The 27,734-nt window shown below is 43.3% G+C and overlaps 1 protein-coding gene across 1 annotated transcript in view; it reads left to right on the forward strand.

The window, feature by feature from the left end:
* Positions 1-15,039: 15,039 nt before the first annotated feature.
* Positions 15,040-27,734, forward strand: part of acox3 (acyl-CoA oxidase 3, pristanoyl) — a 37,126-nt gene continuing 24,431 nt past the window's right edge. Inside the window, exons 1-11 of the mRNA XM_086197016.1 lie at positions 15,040-15,167; positions 17,368-17,549; positions 17,851-17,948; positions 18,266-18,401; positions 18,542-18,616; positions 18,711-18,800; positions 18,937-19,080; positions 19,358-19,446; positions 21,938-22,034; positions 24,746-24,928; positions 25,006-25,128. Coding sequence (XP_086053142.1) covers positions 17,388-17,549; positions 17,851-17,948; positions 18,266-18,401; positions 18,542-18,616; positions 18,711-18,800; positions 18,937-19,080; positions 19,358-19,446; positions 21,938-22,034; positions 24,746-24,928; positions 25,006-25,128 — 1,197 coding nt within the window. The 5' untranslated portion in view covers positions 15,040-15,167; positions 17,368-17,387. The remainder of the gene's footprint in view (positions 15,168-17,367; positions 17,550-17,850; positions 17,949-18,265; positions 18,402-18,541; positions 18,617-18,710; positions 18,801-18,936; positions 19,081-19,357; positions 19,447-21,937; positions 22,035-24,745; positions 24,929-25,005; positions 25,129-27,734) is intronic.

The following is a 27,734-nucleotide window of genomic DNA, read 5'->3' on the forward strand; positions in this document are numbered from 1 at the left end:
AGGCGCAGGTGGCGGGACTGCTGGATGTGCGTCGTGAACCCCTTCCCCTGGGCGTGGCACTTTCTTCAGTCGTTTCGCATGCCAGCGAGACCCATCGCTGAGCATGAATGTGGCTGGACCCAGCTGGCGACTAATTTGGAGAGGCTGAGACCAGTATGACGCCATCTTGTTGCACCGGTGGGGCCGCATTGCTCGGACCCAGTCACCGACTCGGAGAGCGGTCCCTTTAACTCTGCGCTTTTGGTTGAAGTGCTTCTGCATTTGACGCTGGCACCTTTTGACGGATGCTTTGATTTGCGCATGGGAGCGGCCAATGGCAGGTGTTGCTCTGCCTTGCACCCTGAGTCTGTCGAGCGGCAGCTGCATTTCTCGACCCAGCGTTAGGAATGCTGGAGAGGCTCCAGTTGTGGCGTGTTGGCTAGCCCCGTAGTGCATCAGGGTCTGAGTGAGTGCAGTCTGAAAACCACACCCCTGGGCCATGTGTGCCCGAATGCCATTCTTCAGGCTTTGATTAAGGCGTTCAACGCCCTCAGTAACGGAAGCGTCACATGGCCAATTGCACTGTGCACGTTTTAAACGCAGCCCGCGCTGTAGACACATTCCTAATCTCTGTGTGGCTGTTGTGAGCAGGGGCGGGCCCTCTGGTGGTGGGCAGAGGTGCTGGGGAAGAGCGGCACATCTTGGAAAAATGATTTTGTTTTAAACAGTTTCTGCACTTTTGCCCTCTGGCAGGGCAATTTTGTGCCCCAGAATTGTGTGAGGTGGAGCCACAGTTGCCACAGACACGCTTTCCACTCTGCCTCCGTGCAAGTTGCACCGGGAAACTGTCTTCCGAGTGATGCTGGCCATCGTCGGAGCGATCACTGTAGTCAGCGTAATACGCCGGCTGTAACTGCTGCGCGGGTTGGTCCGCCAGGGGGCGCGCACTCGCCAGCAGCGCCGTGCATTCAACTGCCGTCTCAATTTGCAGCGCGATTTCCACCGTTCTGTTCAGCGTCAAACTGTCCGATTCAAGCAGCAGCTTCTCTCTCGTCTTTTCACACAGCACTCCCTCAATGAACTGGTCTCGGATTATTTGTTCCAGCAGCGCGCCGTAATCGCACTAGCGGGCCATGTCTCTCAGGTTAGTGACGTAATCTCGGACCGACTCACCGGGTCTCTGTAGTCGCTTTCTCAGTTTATAGAGCCGAAGCAGGATTTTCTGTTGGCCGCTGAAGTGTTCCGTTAATAGACCCACAGCTTCATTACACGTCGCTGGCGAGCCCAGAGTGCGAAAAATCCGCTGCCCCTCCACGCCGAGACAATGGCGCAGGAGTGCCAACTTCCTTCTGTCGGGCATGCCTTCACAGCCCAAAGCGTCCAAATACACCGCAAAGTTCTCCATCCAGTTCCCCCACGCAACTGGTGGGTCGCCGGGCATTGCTAGGAAGGGCGCAGGCGGGGGTAAATTCATACTAAAATCAGCCATCCTCGTCGCCAATATTATGTCCAGAAAATGAATGAGAGAGAGACGGGAGTGAGTGTGTGCCAACCAAACGTTTAGTTTCCTCTGCCAGTCACTCTTACAACACACACACACCAACAAAACAAAAGCACACTTCCTTAATGGAACTTCAACGTAAAAGTACCTTTCTTTTGTAACTGCCATTGTTCCTTATTAATAAGCAGTGACAGCCAAACTCCTATGTACAAGACTGTCTGCATATGTAACAAACCTCTTGTGGACAAAGTTTCTTGGATGTGAGCTTTTGAAAGAAGAACTCAAGCCTGGTTTATGCTTCTGCTTCGCGTTGACACAGACTCCTACGCGGACCCTACGCGTCGCCTGACGTGCACCGCCAAAAAATCCTGATTACGCGTTGCGTCGACACGTCGTGTCGTGAACGTCAAGGACTGTGACTGGTCCGCTCAGAGAAGGTTGCCGAATGCATGAAGAGGTGGAAGAAACTCCGCGACAAATATGTGCGTCTCCGGAAGAAAATGGCCACAAGAAGTCATGTTTGTCATGTTCAAAGTTTACAGTTTGATTCATGAAAGCAAACAGTCATTCAAAGAAAAGCACTGGACTTTCTGTTGTAAATAGTTTTGTTTTGGAATCTCACAAGAGCCCCCCGAAACCATACAAAGACACATTCACACCCCCTAGCGGCTTGGCGATGAATTGCAGAGCAACACGTTCCCTTGACGCAGAACTTTGAATGCTCAATGACGGCGTAGGGTCTACGCTCAATGCGCCTTGAGGAGACTCAGCAATGATCAATACAGATGCCACATGAGCATCATAAAGAGGAAGATGTCCCACATCAGCATCACTCATACCTCAGTCACATAATAAATTATAGACCTGCCCTCTTTCTATTTTTTTCACAAAACTGCAGCCTGAATGTTTGCCAGTGTTGTAGCAGTCACAATTCCCAGAGGAATAAGAGTATATAGGTTAATTTATACATTCAAGTTAATTAACAAAATACATATTTATAATGTTTACACAGTTAATTATTTATCTACGCATTATTATTTACACAAATACAGGTTCAAATATTTACACCAGCATCCTGTAAAGGTTAAAACAGTATTGAATCTGCTTCTGTGGTTTTACCTCATTACAGTTAGATCTGCCTCAGTCTAGCCTATTGTAATGTAAATGGCTTCTACCTGAAAAGAGCAGGTGTAACAGAGTTTTGAGGTTGATTCCACTTGCCACAATCACAACTAATCATATTTTAGTTTGTTCAGGTATTGTGAAATAGGTCTAAATTCTTGCTTGTGTTGTACCTCGCTTTGGACAAAAGCGTCTGCTAAATGAAATTGTAGAATTGTAGAATTGCGAGACTTTCCTGGTTGGTGGGTCTCTCCCCAGCATATAAATACTGGCTGTGTTGTCAGCACAGTGCCAGTGAGAGGATCGGTCCCACGGTAGGTACACGAAGCACATCGTTACATGAAACACTGTCAAAATAATGTAATTCAAAGACATAGCTATCATAATACTATGTCTGACCACATGTAAGAAAGTGGCGAATGTATTGCCCTCACTTTAATGTGCCAAATTGTTTAAATTCTGTCACCATTTACAGTTAGCTTCCTTAGCTCCTCAGCTAAGCTAATATTTGCTAACTTTTCTACAGAGCTGTGCCGCATTGTTGTGCCTAGGTTGACTGACCAGCGCGTTTTTATGCTGAACACAAGTGCATATTTTGGTTACATTACATAACATGTTACATTGGTTATCATTCATTAATGTTTAGTGCCAGTATGAGAGGATTGTTCCCACGAGCTGTGCCGCATTGCTGTGCCTAGGTTGACTGACCAGCGCGTTCGTATGCTGCAGGTTGAAGAAAATGCCCAGTGGTGCCCGGATTAACTATTGTGTAAAACATTCTAAAGATACGCAATCATCAGCTTATCAAGTCACTACAAGTTATAGACCTTACTTCATGATAAAAGTCCTCTTAAGAAATTAAGGGATTATTTCCACTGAAAATCTAAATTAGGGCTTTGAAATTGAAACATATACATATTGTGTTGAATTTTTTTAACAGCATAATACAGTATCAAAAAAGTTAACACAACCCAATCACAAAACTGGCCAAGCATTCTTACTAAATCGGTCACTTCAGCATAATACTTATGTGTTCTTATTTCATTTAATTTGGTGCATTTTGCGACTGTACCCTCTGCAGGCTGATGATGAGGTCTTCCAAGGATCCTTTGAGAACACCATGATAGGAATATACATTGTCAAACCAGGAGATGCCACAAGTAAACCAGAGGACATTAGGGTTGTCCTTGAAGGCAAGATAGTACTGCGTGATCTGGACAACTTTGCATTTGGTGCTGCAGTGTTGTTTGGCTCAATGTCTGCTTGGAACCTCAACAGTGGCGGCTGCTGGTCTTTCAAGGAGGGGAAGCTCATTTTTCCGGCCTATATCATGCCCACTGCCCCATAGACCCCCAGAGACGCTGAGCTTCCGATGGGTGGACAAAGCCCAGCATTTATCCAATGACTGTCTAGTTTCGTTGCAGTGGCACAGCCCTCTCTACGCTTCCCCATTTAAGGCAGTAGAAGCTGAGTGTCCAGCTGTGGAAAACGCTGTGGTGCTGCAGGGATGAATGAGAAGGAAGTTGCGCCGGTTACCTGTGATAAGTAGCTGATTCTGAACAAAAGATGAAGGCTTTCTAGCGTGTATTTAGTCAATGAAATGTACACACAGTCATACATATTTAACCACTTTTTATTTATTTATTTTTGGTGACATTTTAGGGGAAGCTGAGTTTCCCTTGCAGTCTTAGAGCACAAGCGACACGGCTGAAACAACACAGGTCATCTTGTTGTCCCTTGGAATAAAGAATATTGTTGCTGACTTGCACTGCCTTTATGTTTGCTACCTCATATAGAGGGGGAGCCTTGAGTGGAGCATTGCTCTACTTCTGGACTGAAATGATGCAGCACACATGCATTGTCTTCATTTATCTTTTTGGCAATATTTGTATATAAAGTGTGTGCTTATAAAGTGCAAGTCAGAAGTGTTTGCATTAATCTGACATTTAACCATTGTGTTAACTCTTTGATAACAAGTGTTGTCCTTGTAAAGGGAAGGGATACTTTGTTCTGATTATTGCCATGGGTTTTTGTACACACATACCCCATTGTGGGACATTGTTTATCAATGTTTTGTTGCCAGTAGGAAGCTGGTTTAAGGTCAGAGAGTACATTGTTCTAATAAGTAATATGCATTTATACATTCATACACACATTTACACACAGACATTCATACCTTAGATTGTTTTCTTTCTCTCATTGGGAAACTATACTCAGGACAGACAGAAGTTTGTTTGAATAAGTGATATGCTGGGTTGGAACCCAACTGAGTGCTCTCCCTTTTATTCTTTAATCTGGCCAGAACAAATGACATTCTTCAAGATTGGTGGAGCATTATATCATGAGTTTCCACAAGGCTAGCTTTAATTGGGAAGTTTAAGAGAAGTGCCATGATGGCACTAATCTCCTTCATCAGTGTTCAAAGGGACAACGGACTTTCCCTGCCCCAGAGGGAGGCACTAATGCCAGAGTAGGCTACTCCATGATATTTCATGTACACAGGGTATAGAATTTTGAAATGCTGTTTTCCGGACTTTGAAAAGTCTGGAATTTTGTGTGAAAATCTTAATAGAGTATGGAAATTTTTTCTCTCGCAGTCAAATTAAAGAGTATGCTCAAAGGCACATAATCTTGTAAAATTAGAGAAGTAGGGGAAGATAAAGTATTAAAAATATGTTTGTTTTTTTTCCTCAGAGTGAGCAATAACTTCCAGATTTTCTCACAGAAGAAAGGGGGGCCGACTTCCATGGAAGCTGATATATGGAATTCCTGGCGCACTTTCATATTATTTTTATTGAACAGCTATAGTCAACAATCACACAAACAACAACAAACAAGCGTAGCTATTTTATATTTTGATGGTGATTCCTGGGGCCAATATGTTTTATATTATTTTTATTCGTCAACAATCCCACAAATATATTATCAACTCAGATAACGACGCAGTGTAACGACAAAATACAATAACATAAACGCCATTTAGGTTTCCATGATTTTAACCATAACAACTGCAGAAAACGTGACACTGTAACGATTCTCTTCCGAGAGGTGAAAGATTCATTTTAATAACAAACAAATCAAAGATTATATACAAGAACTGAGCGAATATTATGACAATAAAATGTATATTTATTGCCATAAATGTCCTTAAAATGCTTTTTCAAAAAATCAAACCTATCTTAGACTGATGCTCATCCGTGATGGCGTCCTTAGCAACCACCATAGCAACAGCAGAAAACGTAACACAGTAACGACTCTCTTCCAAGAGGTGAAAGATTCATCGTAATAACGAACAAACCAAAGATTATATACAAGAACTGAGCGAAGATTATGAAAACAAAATGCATATTTCTCGCTAGAAATGTAATCAGAGTGCTTTATTAAATCAAAACTATCTTGGAATAAGGCACTTTCCTCCGAACATGACAGGAGTGGCCGCCATGTTTTTGTTTTGAGAGGCCCGCATGAAAGAGTCACATGACCTACCGGCGTTCCAATAGAAAAGAAAAGGGGAAAAAAAAGTACATATTTCACAATTTTTAGGCCTTTATCGTAGAACTGATACGTTTTGCACTGTGGACAAACGTAGCCTTTTCTCGTTTTGACATGAGACTGGGTTGCATGTATCAATACTTGCGTGGATCTCATACTAAAAACTTGCGGTCACAAGAAGAGAGAGTTACCTACGCAAAAAACAATCCGGATGTATCAATATGTACGAACGCCGGAATCCACTCACATTTCCTTGATACATCCCAACCAACGTGGAATTGAGCGCAGATGTCGGAGCGAATGAGCCGCCCCCGTTACGCCCACCTATAAATACACAAATTCATTTAAATAGGGTTTCCGCTGTCGGCGATAGCAAAATAATGTCAAAGAAAAAGAGGTCCCGAGCTGGTAAGGAAGGTGGAGGAGAGACAGCAGAGTTTGTTTGGCAGCCTGTCCAATGGTGTCAGTACAAACAATAAGGTTGTTAGTGGGATAAGAAGTGCAAGAGGGTGAAGGCGGTGGGCTCGGAGCAACGCATCCCCGCGAGATGAAAAAAAAGTGGTTGGACCTGTTATTGGCTAAAGTTAAACACTGCGCAATCACTAAATGCAATAACTACAATAATCAATTGGCTTCAATCTAAATTTAGATAACAATTTGGAAAATGGCACTCACAGGACCTCAAGGTGGAGGTCAAGCGGCGTACAGCTGCACTTCGGAGGAGTGCCGGCCAAACAGGTGGGGGTCAGGGAGAGGGGCACCTGACGGAATTTCAGCAGCGGGTGGCACCAGTCACGGGCAGCACCTCGGTGGGGGGGACTGTCGCCGCCACCCACGGTGACTCTGAGAGCCTGGAGGGTAAGTGGCAACTCCATTTCTTACGCAACATTTCCACATGCTTTGCCACAGATGTAAAGGCAACAAATACATAGAATCAGACATTTAAATAAACCAATATGTTTAATGTTTAACAGAAATTGATCCATCAGACATGCCGCTGACCGACGTGCAGCTCCCCCGCTGGCTCCCGCGCCAGCCCATCTGCCGGCTCAGAGTCATCTGCCAGGACCAGCGGCATTTGGGCCAGCCCGTCCCCAGGCCCCAGCATCTCCATCTCCCACTGGAAGGCTTTTTGGACCCGATGTATGTGCGGTTATCAAATGTCAGTTACCAAACTTGGCCAACGGACCAAAGTGCAGTTAACGCAAGAATCGGCTTTCCACCAACTTCTACGGCAACTCCAGAGTTGGCGTGAAACAACACAATCGACGAACGTTTCGCATTGATACATCTGAACGTGAGCGTCGATCCTTGCGTACGCAAGTTTTTCTTGCGTAAATCTCGTTGATACATGAGGCTCCTGGTGGTCGGAAGTGGTAAAACTTAAAACGGGATGGGTAGGGCAACTATTTCATAGTTCTTATTCTAGTAAAAGTATGGGGTTGCTGTACTTGTACATAAAAAGTTAAACTTTGTGCTAAAACAGCGCAAAGATGAGGACGGAAGGGCAATATGTGTTGAGGCAAAGATAAACAGAGTTAAAGTCTATATCTGCAATATATATGCCCCAAATAATGAGGAGCCTGGCTTTTTTCATAAGGTTAATAATATGATGGGGGAAATTGAAGATGGTCATACAATAATAGCTGGTGATTATAATCAAGTTCAAGATGGACTGTTGGATAAATCATCCTCCACAACTAATGTACTGAGGGATAGAAGGGTCATACATCTAATGATGAGAGACCTGGGTCTGGTAGATATCTGGAGGCTAGTACATCCCAGAGATAGAGAATACACATTTTATTCAAATGTTCACAAAAGCTACAGTCATTTAGACTATTTCCTGACATCTAAAGATCTTATAGAAGGAACAGCAGACTGTATAATTGGGCCCATTGCATTGACAAATCATGCCACTGCTCGATTGGGGATAAAACTAGGGTCAGGCGTTATAAAGTCCAACAGGTGGAGGATGAATTGTCTTTGTTACAGGATGAAAATTTTGCCAATTCATTAGGGGAGGATCTCAGAATGTTCTTTGATACTAACAGAAGATCAGCAGAGAGACTAATTACAGTTTGGGAGGCCTCTAAGACTTATGTTAAGAGGCAAAATAATAGCCCATGCAAGTAAGAAGAAAAAAGACAGTAAAAAGGAAATGTTAAGATTAGAATCCCAGCTCAAGGATGCAGAAAAAGAACTGGTGGACAATCATAATAAGGACCGTATGAAAAACGTGTGTGAACTTAAGTTACAACTAAATGATTTATACAATAAAAAGGTTGAACATGCCATGTTTAGAATGAAGAGTAACTTTTATGAAAATGGGGAAAAAGCCAGTTGATTATTAGCTAGGCAACTCAAGCAGCAAGATGCCAGTTTTGTGATACCAGCAGTTAAAAATTCAAACGGGGAACTGGTTATGAGCACAAAGGGAATCAATGATGTATTTAAAGATTTCTGTATGAAGCTTTATAAATCCGTAGAGGATCCCTCAGCAGAACAGTTTGAGGCCTTCTTTGCAAATATCAATATTCCAAAGTTATCAGAAGGGCAAATAAGAGGAATGGAGGGTGCTTTTAAAGAAGAAGTCCGGGATGCAATCTTATCATTGAAAGCTGGGAAATCTCCAGGATTGGACGGCTTGCCAGTTGAATATTATAGAAAATATATTGAACTGGTGACACCTACAGTATTTTGACAAGAGTGTATAGAGAATCATTTGACAGGGGGCAATTACCAGATACATTTAATGAGGCTATAATGACACTGATCCTGAAAAAAGATAGAGATCCTACTGACCCTGGGAGTTATAGGCCTATAAGTCTGATAGATGTTGATGGCAAAATTCTCACCAAAGTGTTAGCAACAAGAATAGAGCAATCACTGCCAACCAGTACATCCAAATAAAGTTGGCTTTGTGAAAGGCCGCACATCTCCAGATAATGTGAGGTGGCTACTGCACGTTATGTGGGTGACACGGTCACGGCTACTGCACGGTTTTCAGTGAATGCCGGAAAAGCATATGACCGCTGTGACCTGGCATATCTTTTATATACGCTGAGGGTATTTGGATTCGGGGAAGATTTCATAAAATGGATAAAGATAATCTACTTGTCCCCGAAGGCATCAGTCTTGACTAATGGTTTGATGTCCCCCTTTTTTTGGACACACTAGAGGCCAGAAACATGGGGACCCCTGAGCCCCCGCTCTTCACTGTATTCCCAGAACCCTTGGTTATAGCTTTGAGAAGAGATACAGATATTAAAGGGATGTGGGGCAAGGGGTGGAACATAAACTGTTTCAATATGCGGACGATATTTTGATGCTCATTTCAGACCCCTCTAACTCTATTCCCGTAATCCTACATAAGATTGAAACATTCTCTCATATATCTGGGTATAAAATCAACTGGCAAAAGTCAGAAGTGATGCCTGTATCTTGGTCCTGTCTTCAGTCCGAGGTCTCCAGATTTCCTTTAATATGGATCCTTGTGGGAATGAAGTATTTGGGTAAAAAGATCAGTGCCAATCTATCTGATATAAATTAATGAAATTAATTTAGTGCCACTATTTCAGAAGATGAAGGACAACCTGGAGAGGTGGAAGATGATTAATTTTACTTTATGGGGCAAAATCAATACTATAAAAATGGTAATAGCACCTCAGTTTAATTATGTATCAATGATGCTGCCTCTAACTATTCCTAAGGGTTTATTCAAACATTATAACACGATGATAAGAGACTATCTGTGGAATGGGAAAAAACCTAGGATTAATATTGAGAAGTTGTGCACTCCTAGGAAAAACGGTATAATGGCTCTCCCAAATATGGAAATGTATAGCCTGTCTTTTGAAATGGCAAAATTAGTTAGAATTGGGCTGAATATGATTCCCAGCCAGAGTGGGTAAAGATTGAAATGTCTATGGTAGCTCCATGTAACCCCATACAGGCTCTGTCTCAGGCTAAGATGGTGGGGGGGGGGCCAATGGGTATGATCTGAAATGCATGGGTTAATGAGGAAATCACAATACAAGCAGAGTTACTCATCTGTGTGGAACAACCTATGTATCTTGATAGGTAAACACTCATTTTGTTGGGATTCCTGGCAGAGGGCTGGTATATGTGTGATTGATGATCAATATGAAGATGTAAATTAATCTTATCAGGAGTTGGTGAACCAATTTAATCTGGTGGGAAGGGGAGAATTCTGGAAATACCTCCAACTACGGAGCAGTGTAGGAAGTATGTTCAACCCTAACAGGAGTATGGTGGAATCCAATACGGTAAAGGACCTATTTGATTTGCTGCATAATATGCACAGTGCCTCAATATTCTACAAAAATATTATGAAATTACAAACTATGAAGACAGAGAATCTTAGATTAATATGGCAAGCTGACTTAAATTGTGAAATAAATGTGGAGAAATGGTCAAATATAGTCTCCAAGGTTGGCTGGGCTACAAGGGATGTTGGAAGCAAATTTACCCATTATAAAATTATACATACTAGATACTACTATACTCCTGTGAAGCTCTTTAGAATGGGATTGGTTAAAGATAAAAGATGTTGGAAATGTCAGGGAGATACTGGAACTTTTCTGCATGCTTTTTGGGACTGTCCTGTATTCGTCCCCTTCTGGAAGGAGGTACCGGGGAAACTTGGAAAATGGTTTGGATATAAATTGCTGGAATCTCCGCTGTTTTGTCTCCTGGGAGATATTACGCTGCTGCCATGGGGAGTTACAAAGGCACAATATACATTCATCACTGCGGGACTTATCACTGCAGCCAGGCTGATATTAAGAAACTGGAAGAGCTCTATCATACCAGGACTTGTAGATTGGGCGCAATTTATGACAGAGACAGCATCATTTGAATAGCTGATTTCCAGAAAGAATAATACTAAAGACAAGTTCCATCCAATATGGGACCAATTCTATCTGTACCTTTGAGGATTCTTGCACTGAATGTACATATATCATATATCAATTGACTTGACCATCAGCGAAACATGCATACAAAATGCAGGGGGTGCTGTCCGTGTAGTTTAGTTTTGACTGCCTAGTTTTTGTTTGTTGTTGTTTTTGTTTGTCTGTTTGCTTGTTTTTTGGCTTGTTTGTTTTTTGTTTTGACTTTGGTTTTTGTATTGTGTACCGTCAGTAATCAAAAAATGTAATAAATACTTAAATGACAAAAAAAAAAGTTTGTGTCCCGGCTTGGGCATGGGATCTTAATGTGTTTGCATGTTCTCCCTGTTCCTGCTTGGGTTCTCTCCAGGTACTCTGGCTTCCTCCCACAGTCCAAAGACATGCAAATGTTGACTAGGCTGATTGAATACTCTAAATTGACTGTAGGCATGGCTGTGAGTGTGAATGGTTGTCTGTCTATATATGTTGGCCCTGCAATGGACTGGCAGCCCATCTGGGGTGTACCCGCCTCTCACCCAAAGCTGCTGGGATAGGCTCCAGCCCCCCCCCCCCCCCAACCCTCAACAGGATAAGCGGAAGAAAATGGATGGATGGATGAATGGATGGATGAAATAACTTAGCTGTGTAATGTTGGCTATAGGACAACCGCTTATTGAATTGGTACTGTGTGTGTGTGTGTGTGTCTGCTTCAAAAGAATGTTCTTGCTTCAAAAGTACTGTGAATAGCATCATTTTCTGCTCAGTTCATTATCTTATATCAGTCTTGGGGAAAAAATTTAGAAGTTTTGAAAAAGTCTGGATAAAGTCTAGAATTTCTATTTGGAAAAAGAGCAAGCACCCTGTGTATAGGAGCAGCCTGATCACATGAAACCCTGGGTAACACCTCAGCACCTCAGCATTGACCCTCAGATCTCAAGCTGGCTTCTCAAACTTGTCGACCTCCACTGCTCTGTGTGTAGAAATAAGATGTAACTTATTGACTCTGCTGCATCTTAAGATCTCTCACATTAAATCTTAAATGATTTATTGAGAATAGAGAAGGTGGGGCTAAGAGTAGAGTTTGCATTTTGGCAAGGATGTGAATTTGTGAAGAGGATGCTATATTACTCAAAAAGAAACTATGGGCAGAAAAATTAGGAGGAGGGTGGTGAAGGTCTTTTATAGGGGACTGAGTCAAAACAAAGTGTCACGACTGTACTGTACTGTCTCCAACCATCATTGCTACTGTCTACTGCTTCCACCGAATAATAAATTTCTAAATGACTTTGCTGCCTTCCTCACCCATTTATCATCACTCTCACTAAACACAATAAATGGATTTCAATATCCACATGGACAATGTCAATCTGCCTCTCACCAAAGACCTCACCTCCTGTTTAGAGAGTTCAGGATGTCAGCAACATACCAACCCTAACCAACCGCCAGGAGCCGAGCTGTGCCAGTGCCGACACTGGTGCTGAGCACACTAGGCTTCTTGGCCACTGGCTCCTTCCAGCGAGAGATGGCGGACCGTTCCGGGTTGAGCCAGTCGACCCTCAGCCAGGCCATGCCCTTGGTGGTGGACCTGATCATCCGCCTCTTCCACAGGTACATTAAATTTCCTTACGATAAGGCTGAAAAGGCCAATATTAAAGCGCAATTTGCAGCAATAGCCGGATTCTGTAATGTGATCGGAGCCATTGACTGCACTCATGCTGCTATAAAAGCGCCGTCCCATGAAGAATACGCTTACGTTCATCGTAAGAGTTTCCACTCCATCAATGTGCAGATCATCTGCGGTGTGCAGAGGCTGGAGGAATGGACGCCGATCCCGGCTGGGCAGCTGTCCTTGCACGCCAGAATTTCATTTCCACAATGTGAATGGGTAAGAAGCGATTACATGATTCATGAAGCCAGATTAATTTATGTTGTCCAAGAAACGTTCCAAAAAATTTATCAGCGACTGATGGACCGTCTGTGTGAGAACCCTCCCCACTGGGTCCGGGGTGCTGGTCCTGGGGCCAGGGGACTGGCTGGCTCGAATGCTGCTGGTCCTGGCAGATGACTCTGAGCCGGCGGATGGGCTGGCGCTGGAGCCGGCAGGGGTGCTGCATGTCGGCGGCATGGCTGACAGATCAATTTCTGTTAAACAATCAAACATACTGGTTTATTTAAATGGCTGATTCTGTGTATTTTTTTACCATCTGTGGCAAAGCATGAGGAAATGTTGGTAAGAAATGGGGTTGCCATTTACCCTTAGGCTTTTGGAGTCAGTGTGGGAGGTGGTGACCCCCCCCCCCCCCAAGCTGTACGCCGCCTGACCTCCACCTTGAGGTCCGACCACTTTTATTCTCTGCGGGGGTGCGCTGCTCCGAGCCCACCGCGTTCACCCTCTCGTACACCTTATCCCACTCACAACGTGTTTTTTCTTTGTACTGACACCACTGGACAGGCTACCAAACAAAATCTGCTGTCTCTCCTCCACCTCCCCGACCAGCACCTCCAGCTCGCACGCCGTGAACCTCTTTTTTTTTACATTGTTTTGTGAGTGTGGACAGCGGAGACCCTATTTAAACAAATTTGCGTATTTATAGTAACGGTGGAGGGCCCGGTCACTCCGACATCTGCGCTCAAATCCACACTGATCGGGATGTATCAAGGAAACGTGCCGCTTGCACAGATTGATACATGAGATACATTAGATTGATACAATCGATTTTTTTCTGCATGCGCAACTTTCGGGATTGTTGCGACTGCTGTTTTTTAGTATGAGATCCATGCATGTATTGATACATGAGGCCCCAGGTCAATTCATTCATTCAATTCAAAATCCTCCTGCTTACATTCAAAGCCATCTTCAACCTTGCCCCCCCATATCTGTCTGACCTCCCACATTTTCCACTCCCTCCCGTGCCCTAAGATCCTCTTTCTTCATATACCTGTCTGTCCCCTCCACCTCTCACTACCATGGGTAGCAGGGCCTTCAGTGCCTTGCCCCCCACCTCTGGAATTCATTACCATCCCTACTCAGACACATAGACTCACTTGCCTACTTCAAATCACAACTCAAAACTCATATATTCAAATCTGTGTATCCAACTTAATGGAAATCTCCGTGCCTCTTTCTGGTTTTTTTATTATCCTTTATTGTTGTTTTGATGTTTGTTTTGATATTTTTAGATGTTTTTTTTAAATGTGATCTGTACGGTCACCTTGAGTGCCAGGCGCCTTTAAATAAAATTAATTATTATTATTATCATCATTATTATTATTATGATTACTATGCCGACTGATCAAACAAACATATTAACTATTAGGATCCTACATATATAAAGGGCATTTTTGCTTGACAAAAGAGATAACAGCATTAGCAGTTATGCTCTTTATTTTTTGTTATTATTTTAATTGAAGATGGGATGTAGAGGGGATACCAAGATGAAACTATCTTTGTGAACTGTGTATGTATGTATTTTTGTAACCCTCATTTCATCACAAGAGCTAAATGTTGAAACTGATATATATGTATATATGTATATATATATATATATATATATATATATATATATATATTTTTTTTTTTTACTTCGCTTAAAAGTTTGTAAATCAGAAGTGTATTACATTGAGATACATACTGAGATAATTTAGTCATTCATTCAGAAAAACAAAGCTTTTAAAAAAAACATCTTTAGGACTGTTTTTTAATTATCTCTTCTGTTTTTCTGAATTAACGAAATAATTATCTAATTCTCATCAATTCAGGAAATACAGGGGTATTTTACGAATTAATGAGATATTTTTTCAAAAATCTCTTTCTGAATGACATCTTCATTATGTTATCATTTCAGAACATCAAAACGGATTTTCTTTGTCAAGTTCGCAACACGCCTTCCATCTAATTTGAATGTTTCAATCAGTAAAAAGTACACTGATATTAAGATAGATATACAGTAGGTATAAAATCAAGGGATGTAAGCCTCAGTGGAACAATGGGAGGCAGCAAAGTGCAAAGTGGAGCCTTGTCTGCCGGAAACAGAAGAAGAAAAGACGAAGAAGAAGAAGTCCACGGGTCGTGAGGGTGTTTACCGTGTCAAAGGAGGAAGGAGAGGAGGAGGAGAAGAGAGAGGAGAAAAAAATCATAGCTCTGACAACTCCCCTGGAAGGTAAAAAACAAATATTACTCGCTTCAATCACCTGATTACACTGACGTCGTCTCTTCTTTGGCTTCTGCAGCTGACGCTTGTAGATGGATTGATATACATGTATGGAAAGCAGCAGGTGCCGCAAGATGGTTACTTAAGGAAAATTAAATTCTTCACATCATCTTTCACGGCCAGTCATCGTCACGTTGTGTGACAGAGAGGTGTTGAGGTGTTGTTGACGCATTCGGGTCTCATTTGGGATGTCCTGACCTCCTGTACACACAGTCTTGTTTGTACTTCAGCCCTAGACTTTGAACTTTGGTAACAAACACTCCGATAAAAAGGTTACTGTGAATGAAGTACTTGTCTTTGTTTTAACAAGGCATAACGTGAGGATTACCATCAGTTCATGAAAGAATAAGCACACTTTACCAAAGTCAAGTTATACCTTGCACACACATATGCACATGCACACTACATAAAAATATACTTCGGCTTTGCGATTTGGTAAAACTAGAAGAGGTTTATTACATTAAAGTAATAGTTCAGATCTTTGAATGTTGAGTCCTATTTACTAGTGATGATATTCATGCTCAGAACAATCCATGCCGTTTCTTATAGAAACCCTGGAAATTTGGCCCAAATGACATGCAGATCACTGTTTCCATGCTCCTGTATGAATAAGCTGACTGGTGCTCAATGAAATTTCCTCCACAATGAATACAAAGTAGATTTCAGGATTAAAGTATATTATACAGTTATTTTTAGGTCTCTATTTAACTCATCTCTGAAGATCCCAAGTATAAGCAAACTGACCAGGTTGTGATCTACAACAAACAGCCTTAATGGGAGAATATCTGCAGCTGTAAGGTAACTCTGACCCAAGCATGCACACATTCAGGAAATATGGGGAATTGGCAGTATAGATGTTGCGGTGGTGAATTGAAGTCCATCCATCCATCCATCCATTTTCTGCCACTTATCCTGTTAGAGCCACATTAAAATGAAGATTATGAAACAATTATCACTCATTAAAAGCACAGATAACAGTGCTAGATTTGATCTTTAACGTTGATTGAACATGTGATATGGTATGAAATTAATATAGTACCTATGAACAAAATTCAACTCAAATCTTTCATCAAAGTCTGTTATAAATATTTATTTAAGGCTGTCTCACTATCACATTGTCCTTTCTGGACAAGCGCAGGGGGAAGAAGAGACAGTATACACTACACTGGAATACTACACTATTTAAAATTTGCAGAACACTTACTCATTCCACATTTACTTAAATATTCTTATTGATCAAGAAATGGTCAAAGTCTGAAAATACAGCAATAAAGCTTTTACACAACCATTTACAACAACTATTTATCTTAATCATTTGTCCTAATTATAATGCTGTTCATTACAAAACTGGCATTAAGAAATGGGTTCGCCTATTGCACTGTCTTCAAATTGTATTTGGGGATGGAGGATACCAAGTATTGATTCTACAATTTAGACAGTGTGTTAACAATCATTATAATTGCTGTAAATACATCAATACTGTAATGACACCTGTACGTAATGCAATGAGACACAGGAACAGGCATCCAGAGGATCTGAAATGAGCTGACAGTGTTGATATTTTTACAGCAAAACTTGAAACCCAGGCAGCACGGTGGTGCAGTGGTTAGCGCTGTTGCCTCACAGCAAGAAAGTTCTGGTTTTGAGTCCCGGCTCGGGCACGGGATCTTTCTGTATGGAGTTTGCATGTTCTCGCCATGCCTGCGTGGGTTCTCTCTGGTACTCCGGCTTCTTTTCCCACCGTCCAAAACATGCAATTTGGGGACTAGGCTGATTGATACTCTAAATTGACCGTAGGTATGAATGTGAGCGTGAATGGTTGTTTGTCTCTGTATGTTGGCCCTGCGATGGACTGGTGATCTGTCCAGGGTGAACCCTGCGTCTTGCCTGTAGCCGCTGGTACAGGCTCCAGCCCCCCTTAACAGGAGTAAGAGGAAGACGATGGATGGATGGAATGGAACTTAAAACCCATCTAATCATGGCTTGAATGTAGTGTTTTGTATCAGCAACCCTTTGCTCTCCTGGAGGAATGAAGCTTATTTTTTTTGTGGAGTTTTGTCAGTTTTGGTCAAAGTTTTAATGAGATGTTGTAGGTCAGGGGTCACTACGTTATTGTTGGTGAAGGCATATTATGTTTCCTTACTCACAGAAACATCAGAGGGCTTTGTCATGTCACTGCAAGCTGAACTTGTCCAACCTGAGCAGGAGAAGATGGAGCTGAATGTAGCTGACCTCCCCAGAGGCCCGCTGGATATTTACCGCCACAAAGCTTCTTTTAACTGGAAGAAGATGCTCTACTTCATAGATGGAGAAGAAATATTGACATTCAAGGTAGTTTCACTATCTTTCCAAAACTGCAACCTACACACAGATCCTTTTTTCACCAACATAGCTGTTTTTTATTAAATGTGAAGGGCTACTCCTATACAGATGCCAGCTGAAGTCATTCATACCTGGCCAAGCCTTTTATTTTGAATGCATACAAAAAACTACAAGAAGTGAGTTCCCTCAAGTGTGCTTTCCATTAAAGGGAACATTGCTCATTACATGAATTAGTTGTAAATTCTAATTATAAACAAAAATAAAAGATGTTGCCATGTAAAAGTCACCTGTACGTGGTCCATTTTCTCAGCAACATGTGTTCAAGACATTGGAGAATGACCCTTTGTTTGCCCGCACACCTGGTGAAGATGTCCCTCTGGAGAGGATGAGAGAGCTGACATTCCTCAGGTATCCACCTCCTACCTGCTGTGACCCTCCCCCATACATGTATGTAAACATATGTAAAGAAAATAAGTTTCTAGGGGCGGCATGACCCAGAGGTTAGAGTGGCTGTCTAGCAACTGAAGGGTCGCTGGTTCGATCCTCGCTTCCACCAGGTGCCCATTTTGACGTATCCTTGAGCAAGATGCTGAGCCCCTAATTGCTTAATTGCTCCAAATGACCCTGCAATGGACTGGTGACCTGTCCAGCCCCCCTGAGACCCTCAAAGGATAAGCGGTATATAAAATGGATGGATAGATAAAGTTTCTTATGAATATCCACAGGGTGAAGCAGCTGTTCTGCTATGAATTCTTGACCAAAGAGGATGCGATGAGTGACCCATGGAAGCTGGTGGTCCTCAATGACTGTCTAGGCATGTTTGACTGGTCCATGGCCGCCAAGTTCTCTCTCAACAAAGGGGTGAGTTCAACAATGTGTTGTTTGTTAATGAGTAACTTTGTATATTAACTTCCACCCAACAGTACATTAGCAGGTACTATTGGCATGTACGGATACTGTAACCCCGAATAAATATGCTAGCAGTTTTTTTTCTTCCTCAGATGTTTGGAGCAACTGTTGCCAACTCAGGATCAGGCAGACACAACAAATATGTGGAAGCCACTGAAAACATGTCGGTAAGAGTTTGACCCAAAACCGCCTCTTCCTTCATAGAAATCTCATGGCCAAGAGATCTGCAGCGAGATGTTATGAATGTGCGTGTACCTGCAGACATTTGGATGCTTCGCTCTGACTGAGCTGAGCCATGGAAGCAACACCAGAGCCATGAGGACCACTGCCACGTACGACCCGTCAACCCAGGTCAGCACTCGCATACATCACATATGTTGCTCTCATGCTTGTAACCTTCATGTAACGTGGAATGTTTGGAATACTTTGAGACTCATTTCTTTGGCTACCAAGCATTATTGTTCGTCATTGGTTGTCTGCTTGGCAGGAGTTTTTAATCAACTCTCCAGACTTTGAGGCTGCTAAGTTCTGGGTGGGGAATCTGGGCAAGACAGCAACTCATGCTGTGGTGTTCGCTCAGCTCTACACGCCTGACCAGGTCTGCCATGGCCTTCACTCCTTCATCGTCCCGGTGCGTGTCTGACCTCTTACCCCACATTACAGCTGGTTATGTTGAAATGATGCTCCACTCTAACAGAACTTTGACAATGGAAAAGATAATAAGTCTTTGTTAAATTCAGCATTTACAGGTTATTAATATAATAAATAAATTAAAAAAAAACATGATCTTAAGCATTGTGGTAAAGTAACTACAACATGAACCTGTGAAGACTGTGTTGTTCTTCAGTGTTCTGTGAAGATAACAGACATCATTATGTCTCCATTAATATTAAATCATGGTCCTGTAGGTGAGGGATCCCAAGACGCTGCTGGCTCTGCCCGGTGTGCTAGTTGGAGACATCGGTAAGAAGCTGGGCCAGAATGGCCTGGATAATGGGTGAGTTACAGTGGACAGACAAAAAGACAAAATGTTAAATAAGTGGGGGAAACCTTTTTCCCAGCGGCCGAAATGAGTTTCCTCCGTAGGGTGGCTGGGCTCTCCCTTAAGCCTGATTTATGCTTCTGCGTCATGGCGACGCCGTACCTATGCCGTACCTATGCCGTACCTATGCCGTAGCCCCTACGTCGTCATTGTGCATTTATAGTTCTGCGTCGAGGGAACGCATTGCTCTGTAATTCACTGCCAAGCCACTAGAGGGGTGTGGCTTTATCTTCGTATGGTTTTTGGGGACTCTTGTCGAATTCCTTAGTTTTCTTCCGGTCATAGCACATGGGTCAGAGACAGAGACAACGATGGAAGTTGTAAAGGTGGTCATACCTGCGAACCTCCTCGATAACTCTTTCTTCGGCTTGGTCCATTTTTATTTTTGCGTGTTGCTCTCACCACAGAAACTTTAAAAATGGCGGTGTTGTTGTGCTGAACCGGAAACGTCGTGTGAGCGGACCAATCACAGTCCGTTGACGTTCACGTCACTACGCGTCGACGTGACGCGTAGTCAGGATTTTTTGGAGGTGCACGTCGGGCTACGGCGTAGGGGTCTGCGTTGACGGCGTAGGTACGGCGTCGCCACGACGCAGAAGCATAAATCAGGCTTTAGAGATAGGGTGACAAGCTCAGTCATTCGGGAGGTGCTCAGAATAGAGCTGCTGCTCCTCCATGTCGAGAGGAGTCAGTTGAGGTGGTTCGGGCATCTTGTGAGGATCCCTCCGGGACGCCTCCCTCAGGAGGTGTTCAAGGCATACCCAACCGGGAGGAGGCCCCAAGGCAAACCCAGGACACGCTGGAGGGATTATATCTCTCGGCTGGCCTGGGAACGCCTCCTGATTCCCCTGGAAGAGCTGGTGGAAGTGGCTGGGGAGAGGACAGTCTGGGCCTCCTTGTTGAGGCTGCTGCCCCCGCGACCCGGACCAGCGGGATAAAGCAGAGGATGACGACGACGACGAACCTTTTTCTCACTTTGTCAGCTCTTGCAGAATAAAACATCTCTTGTGCCTGCAATTTTCTGTGAGCAAGGAGACAGAGTTGTATTTGTCTTTGAAGTTGTCCTTATTTTTAGGAAATCTCAGGATTGGATCAGCCATCTTAGAGGCAGCATGGTTCAGAGTTAGAGTGGCCGTCTTAACAATCGAAAGGGGTGCTGGTTTGATCCTCACTTCCCCTGTTATCATGTCGAAGTGTTCTTGAGTAAGATATAACCTGTCCAGGGTGAACTCGCCTAATGTAAGCTGGAATAGGCTTCAGCCCTCCTGCAACCCTTAACAGATAAATTGGATAGAAAATGGATGGATGGATGGATCAACCACTTTAATATAAAGCTTGGCAACAGAAAGCTCTGATTGACAAGCATCATAAACTTTTATAATAGGAATGCGGATAGAGGAAGTTCTTGTCATAGTCAAAACAATAAATCAACATTGAATAGACCTTTGTTCTGCAGCTGCTCTGAGGAACTTCAGTGTCAATCCAGATGGCAATATGGTTAAGCTATGTGTGACACAAAGTGTCAAAAATAGCTGGACAGATGTCTGCAGGTGTGTATAATCAGCAAACAGTGGATCTACAGGAACATGGAAATCCCTACTACACCACCAATACAGAAACACAAGCAATTACTGTTAGACAATAGGACAAGGTAATGTGAAAAGAGCAGTCAGGGCTTTGAAATGCAACCTAATAGGTGTAGCCGTTAAGACCCCTCTTCTCCCCCAATGGTGTTTATTCCACAGTGCCTCAGTTAAAGCACTAAGGGGAGCTCCCCTCATAGTTCACAGCAGGATAAAGATAGTGGAATGACATAAATTACATTAATACATGGCAGAATCATCATTCTTGTGTCATTTTTCATTTTCTTATTGATAATCTTAAAAAGATATTGGTGGTCAGTGGTCAAGGTCATTGTGGTACGTCTTACAAATACTGTTTTGTCATGGAAAGTTCTTTCATTCCTTTTGTTTAAGAGGAGATATTATTACTTGTCCCTACTTTCTATGAAATGTGGCTCAGTGATTAAAACTGTTGCCTCAGAAAGAAGTTTCAAAGTTGCAGTCCTTGTTGTCAAGGTCCTTTCTGTATGGAATTTGCATGTTTTGCTGGTGTTTGTGGGTTTCCTCTCAGTGCCCCAGTTCCCCCAACCATCAAACCCTTGAATATTAAGTTTATGCTCTATTGTCAGTACTCCTTACCAGAATACGAGTCCCTGACCATTGCACATGGCTGCAAATTTTGCTGTACAATGGACCTGTGGCAGTTAAGGTTTCCCCATCTTAGTCCGAGTGAGTATTTGGACAGTTAACTAACAGAGAGTATGGTGATCTCCCACAGCATCAGCATTGTCTCTGATACATGTGTTGTATCACCACCAGTGCCAGTATCAGCTGCCAGTCACCATCTTCCTGGGTGAAATCTTCCTTTTCTTCTTTTCCAACAGGTTTGCTTTGTTCAACAATGTGAGAATCCCACGGGAGAACCTGCTGAATAAGACTGGCGATGTTACCCCAGATGGCCACTATATTACACCATTCAAGGTTAGTGCAGACCCCATGAAAGTGCTCTACCCAGGCATTCAAGCCAATATCCGGCAAAGAAGTTGGTAAGTTTTTCTTAATTGGGTCCCCTTTATGTCGTCTCCGACCTGTATGACCATTTTATTCATTCAGAAATGAAGGTGATTCTGGTGGTTTCACAAACTTTCAAACCTGTGCAGCTGTAGGAAGGTTCCTTCATGCTCAGTATGGAGGAATGATGACAAATGTGAGCCAAATACTCCTTCACTGCACATCCTGCACATCATTGTCAAGTCATCATATATGTTGTTATTTCTTGTTATTATTGTTGCGCATGTTGTTCACTGTTGCTGTCTGTCCTGTGATATATGTTGTCCCTTTATGTAACTGTACATGTCAGTGAAAACAAATCTTCCCACGGGGACCAACAAATCAAATCAATCAATCAATTGCTTTTTTTCATCTATTAATAGAATGAATGATCCAATTTGAAATATTTTAATGTGGCCAAAATATTAAGTAATTCATTCAGTAAACATTGAGATTCCTTTAGGAATACATTTCTGATGTCTGTCAGCCTCCGTGTCAGATTGAAGGGAATTTAACCCACCTAAAGGCGTGTTCACACCAAACATGGCATGAAATTTTTGCGCAATAAGTTTACATGTAAAGTCTATGTAGAGAGGCGATGAGACGCTACTTTGCGTGTATACTCGCCGGGTGATGCGAATGACACGAATAATGTGACACAAATTTCACATGACATGTCAAGAGAGCTTATCAGCGTTGAGATTTCCCTGGCGTCATTGAAGTCATGTCAACAGTCCTGGCGCCTGTAGTTGGTTTCCATCCATGATATTCTGGCACTGATCCTTGCCAACAGAACATTGAACTGGGCCCTCGTCAGCCTGAAGTACCGCTGGAAATGGCCGTCGTCCAGGCACAGTTCCCGGAGAAACTGGTGAAATTCACCCAGCTGTGTGCTCCCCTGGATTATGCCATGTATCCAGATGGCATTGTTTGGTTTTCTGCCGTGTCTGGGACTTCCACAGCAGATACAAGTCAACAATGATTGTTACGTCAGCCATGGTTGATGATGAAAAGAAATGGTAGAAATAAATTATCCTTGTAGGGGAAAAAGTTGTACGCAAATAAAAACGAATGATCAAGTGATCAAATTTGCGCGAATAAAGTGAAAATTCACTGTTTTTAAACTTACAGACAGTCACAGGGCTAAATATTCTTCAGACACACCGTCACTTCAGCAAGATGAGCACCTGAGGAACTGCTGCGATCAGGGAGCTGCTAACCATCACTGCCAAGAGGACCGTAGATGATCACCTCACAGGACTGTGGAGGATGTCTTGTTGTATGAAAAGGTCGCATAGGAGCTTGGTTGACGTAGCTATCGCCGGATGACAAAACTTCAACAGCAATTTGAAAAACTTTGGAAAGAAATTACCACCAGGTTTGTTACCACACCAGTGGCAGAGGGAGGTTGGACTGGGAACACTATGAGGTTTTCCAGACAGTCACAGGGCTAAATATTCTCTGACGTATATGTTGAACGTCACTGTTCACGTGCAACTTCGTGCTGCACGTCACGTCACATGTGACATATGCCCACACAAGTGGTGTGTTTGTTTTTTTTTGGAAAGAGGAGTATTACGCCTCCATTTGACACAGACAAGAGGGTAAATTTCCATCTCTACCAGGCCGTAAATTTGGCGTATTTTGTGTCCAAAAAGGGCTTTTATCTCTGTCCCTTTCTTTCCTTCTCTTTATCTTTCTTTTCTGCCTTTGTCTATGACCTGCTTTCCCGCTCTCTTTTTCCCCAACCAGTCAAAGCAGATGGTCATTCCCATTGAACCTGGGTCTGCTCGATGTTCCTGCCTGTTAAAGGAAGGTTTTTGTCACCGCTGTTGCAAAATGTGCTTGCTCATGGAGAACTGTTGGGTGTAAATTAATTGAAGGAGTGTGTTGCAAGATCTACTCTACTTGTAAAGTGTCACGAGATAACTTTTGTTGTGATTTGGCACTATTCAAATAAAAGTGACTTGACTTGACAAGGTTGAGCCACAAAGGGTCATTAACTTGGATTAATCAATGACACATTTAATGTGGTCTTTTCTAAAGTCCTGTTTTTGCAGGTATGCATATCCAAGAGATGATACAGCGAGTTCTGGAGGGTTTTTGGGCTGTAGGGGTGAACTTCATATCAATGTTGAGAGATGCAAGGGTGATAATGATTACCATGCAAAATAGATATCAACACTCTAAATGAAATGTCTCAACGAGCGGAGTTAACAGTCTTCAGAATAAGGCTGTCTCTCACATGGGCCAAAGAACTGGTATTGGAAGAAGGCACAAAGACAGGGGTCTCAGATTGATCCAGTAAAGGGCCGTGTGGCTGCAGGTTTTCATTCCAACTGAATAAAAGCAACACCTGATTCTAATTAAATCAACTAAGCAGTGTCCACACAGCTCATTTTTTGGATCAGGTGTCGCTTTTGCTTGGTTGGAATGAAAACTCAGCCACGTGGCCCTTTACTGGATCAATCTGAGACCCCTGAACAAAGACAGAGAGAAATCCATGAGGTTGATGATGATGATGTCCCTGAGGACATAAAGAATCTCCATTGCCCCTGATTCATCAAATCTTCAAAACAGTGATTCAGGTTCTGGAAAGTCTCTCTGTTTTGTTGTCATCCTCTCATTCTTGCCTCTTCCAGGATTCTAAAAAGCGCTTTGGGGCATCCCTGGGTGCCCTGTCAGGTGGACGTGTGTCCATCACCAGGATGGCACTGGTCAACCTCAAATTAGCTGTGATTGTGGCCATTCGCTTCTCAGCCACCAGGAGGCAGTTTGGACCCAAAGACACAGATGAGATTCCTGTTTTGGAGTACCAGTTGCAGGTCTGAATGCACTTGATCAACCTATAAGATTTAAAGCTTGAGAACATTGTCTCATATTCTTACATGTGTTCTTCCAGCAATGGCGTTTGATTCCCTACTTGGCGGCAGCATATGCTCTCGAACTCTTCACCAAATCCATCTTCATGAACTTTGTGGAATTTCAGATGGGACAGCTAATGAGGGACAAGAGTGATAGACAGGTGTGTGTGTGTGTGTGTGTACTTGGTTTTTGCACCTATTGGAGACCTTATCTGGTAAGACCACTTACTTTTTCATGACCTCCAGTCCTCATAGGACCAGTCCTACTGTGACACAACATATTTTCTGCGTTCCTGGTTAAAGTTACAATGGACAACATTTATACCTTCCACTTGGAATCCTGGAACCATCACCTTATCAATGTGGAGGAGTTTGAGTGCCCTAAGAACCCTAGGAGCTATGCTGTCTGGGGCATTTTTCCCCTGGTAGGGTCTCCCTTGGAAGATTGGTTCTAAGCGAAGGGCCAGACAAAGAAAGTTTCAGAAAACCCTTCATGGAGAATAAGAGAAACGGTCTGTGTACCCAGTCCAGAGGGTTACCAGGGCCCCACTCCCCCTCCGTTGTCCTTACGGGGGACTTCAATGCTAACATGGGCAATGACATTGTGACCTGGATGGGCGTGATTGGGAGGAACAGCAGGCCTGACCTGAACCCAAGTGGTGTTCAGTCACTGGACTTCTGTGCGAGTCAGAATTTGTACATAACTGACACCATGTTTGAACATAAGGATGTCCACTGGTGCATGTGGCACGGTCATAGGGCTAACCGTCCATTGCCTTGGGGGGGGCGGCAATTTGCTCAATTTGCTAGTGGGGGCAGGAGGCTGCTGACATCAATTGGGGAAATAGTTGGACGGTGAAGGAAATACCGTGAGGAACTCCTTAATTCCACCAACACATATTCCATGGAGGAGCCTCCCCTAGTTTGGGAGGACTAGGGGAGGGGTTGTTAAATCTCCGGGGCAGAATTTGCCAAGGCAGTGAAACAACTCTGTGGTGGCACAGCTCCGAGGTTGGTATCTCAAGGCTCTGAATGTTTTAGGGCTGTCGTGGCTGACATGTCTGTGCAACATTGCATAGACATCGGGGTCAGTGCCTTTGGAGTGGCAGACTGGGGTGGTGGTCCCCATCTTTAAGAAAGGGGATCAGAGGGTGTGTTCCAATTATTGGAGGATCACACTCCTCAGCCTTACCAGAAAGGTCTACACCAGGTAAGGCTGAGCAATTTTATTGATTCTGTGATATCTTTTCTTTTCCCCCAGAGAGTATTGACTTTTCAGCTGTGATTATCGATACATTAATCCCCATTCAAATCCCCCGTGTCCCACACTTTGCAGGAAGAGCAATTAGGTCTGCCAGCTGCTAGTGTCGCTGTACAGCATTTCTAGTTACCTAGACGCTGACACCTTTCTCATCTGGTTAGAGATGAGAGATTCAGGAGAATGGCAGTGAGTATAAATCCAGCGCCTGCATGCTTAAAAGCAGATATGTGGGAGCATTTTGGGTTCAAAAACAAAAAGGAAACAATAATTTAGACAAAAGTATGGCAGTTTGCAAGCTGTGTCACACAAATGTTAAGTACTCTGGAAATACCACCAACCTGTGAGCCCACCTAAAACGTCACCACCTAGACAAGGTAATGCTAACTGAGACTGAGTCCAAGAAGCTGCGGCGCGACCCGAAACAAACCACGCTGGACAGTGAGTCCATTGCCTACTTGATTCGTCAGGATTTTTGTCATCCGCGAATTGAATTATTGGCTGCCATGATTTTTTTTGGTTAACCTGGTGGCTAGAGTGGCTAGTAGCTACCTCATATGTTCAGTATCAAGCTGAAAAAGCTGCCAAAGAAGGCCACTGGCTGCACTCTCCATTGTTCACTTTACTTTTCAAAAGCGTGTCAGCTATAATTTGCACTCAGTTTCAAAAAATGGAACCAATTTTCTCACCACATCTTTGATTAATTTTGTCCAGCATTTGCAAGCTGCCAGTCAGAGTGGATAATTGATACTTTCAGTTCAATTGATTCAATCCAAGTCAATGGAGCACTCACAAGATGTCACCAAAATTACTTTGTCCCTTTAAAATCTTTCAGAAAATGATGCAAGTGTATGGAATTGTATCGTGAGCTGAATATCGTGATATATATTGTATCATGAGCCAAATATTGTGCATCGTATGGTATCGTATCGTATCGTGAGATTTGTGTATCACTATAGCCCGAACACCAGGGTACTAGAGAGGAAGGTCCGGTTGATAGTTGAACCTCAGATCAAGGAGGAGCAATGTGGTTTTCGTCCTAGCCGTGGTACCGTGGATCAGCTCTTTATCCTTGCTATAGTGCTAGAGGGGGCATGGGAGTTTGGCCAACTAGTCCATATTTTCTTTGTGGACTTGGTAGAAGGATTTGGTCATGAGCTTTGGGTAATGACCAAAAGAACAAGATCACAAATACAAGTGGCCAAAAGGAGTTTCCTCCGCAGGGTGGCTGGGCTCTCCCCTAAAGATAGGGTGAGAAGCTCAGACTTTCAGGAGGGACTCAGAGTAGAGCTGCTGCTCCTTCATGTCAAGAGGAGTCAGTTGAAGTGGTTTCGGGCATCCGGTGAAGATGCTTCCTAGGCTTCTCCTTCAAGAGGTTTTTCAGGGATGTCTAACCGGGAGGAGGCCTCGTGGCTGACCCCAAAAAAATGCTGGAGGGATTATATCTCTTCATTGGCCTGGGAACGCCTCAAGTTTCCCCCAGATGAGCTGTTGGAAGTGGCTGGGGAA

This window comes from Aulostomus chinensis, chromosome 24 (assembly GCF_037954235.1).
Source record: "Aulostomus chinensis isolate RoL2024-O1b breed Wild chromosome 24, RoL_Achi_v1.0, whole genome shotgun sequence".
NCBI classification, from domain to species: Eukaryota; Metazoa; Chordata; class Actinopteri; order Syngnathiformes; family Aulostomidae; genus Aulostomus; species Aulostomus chinensis.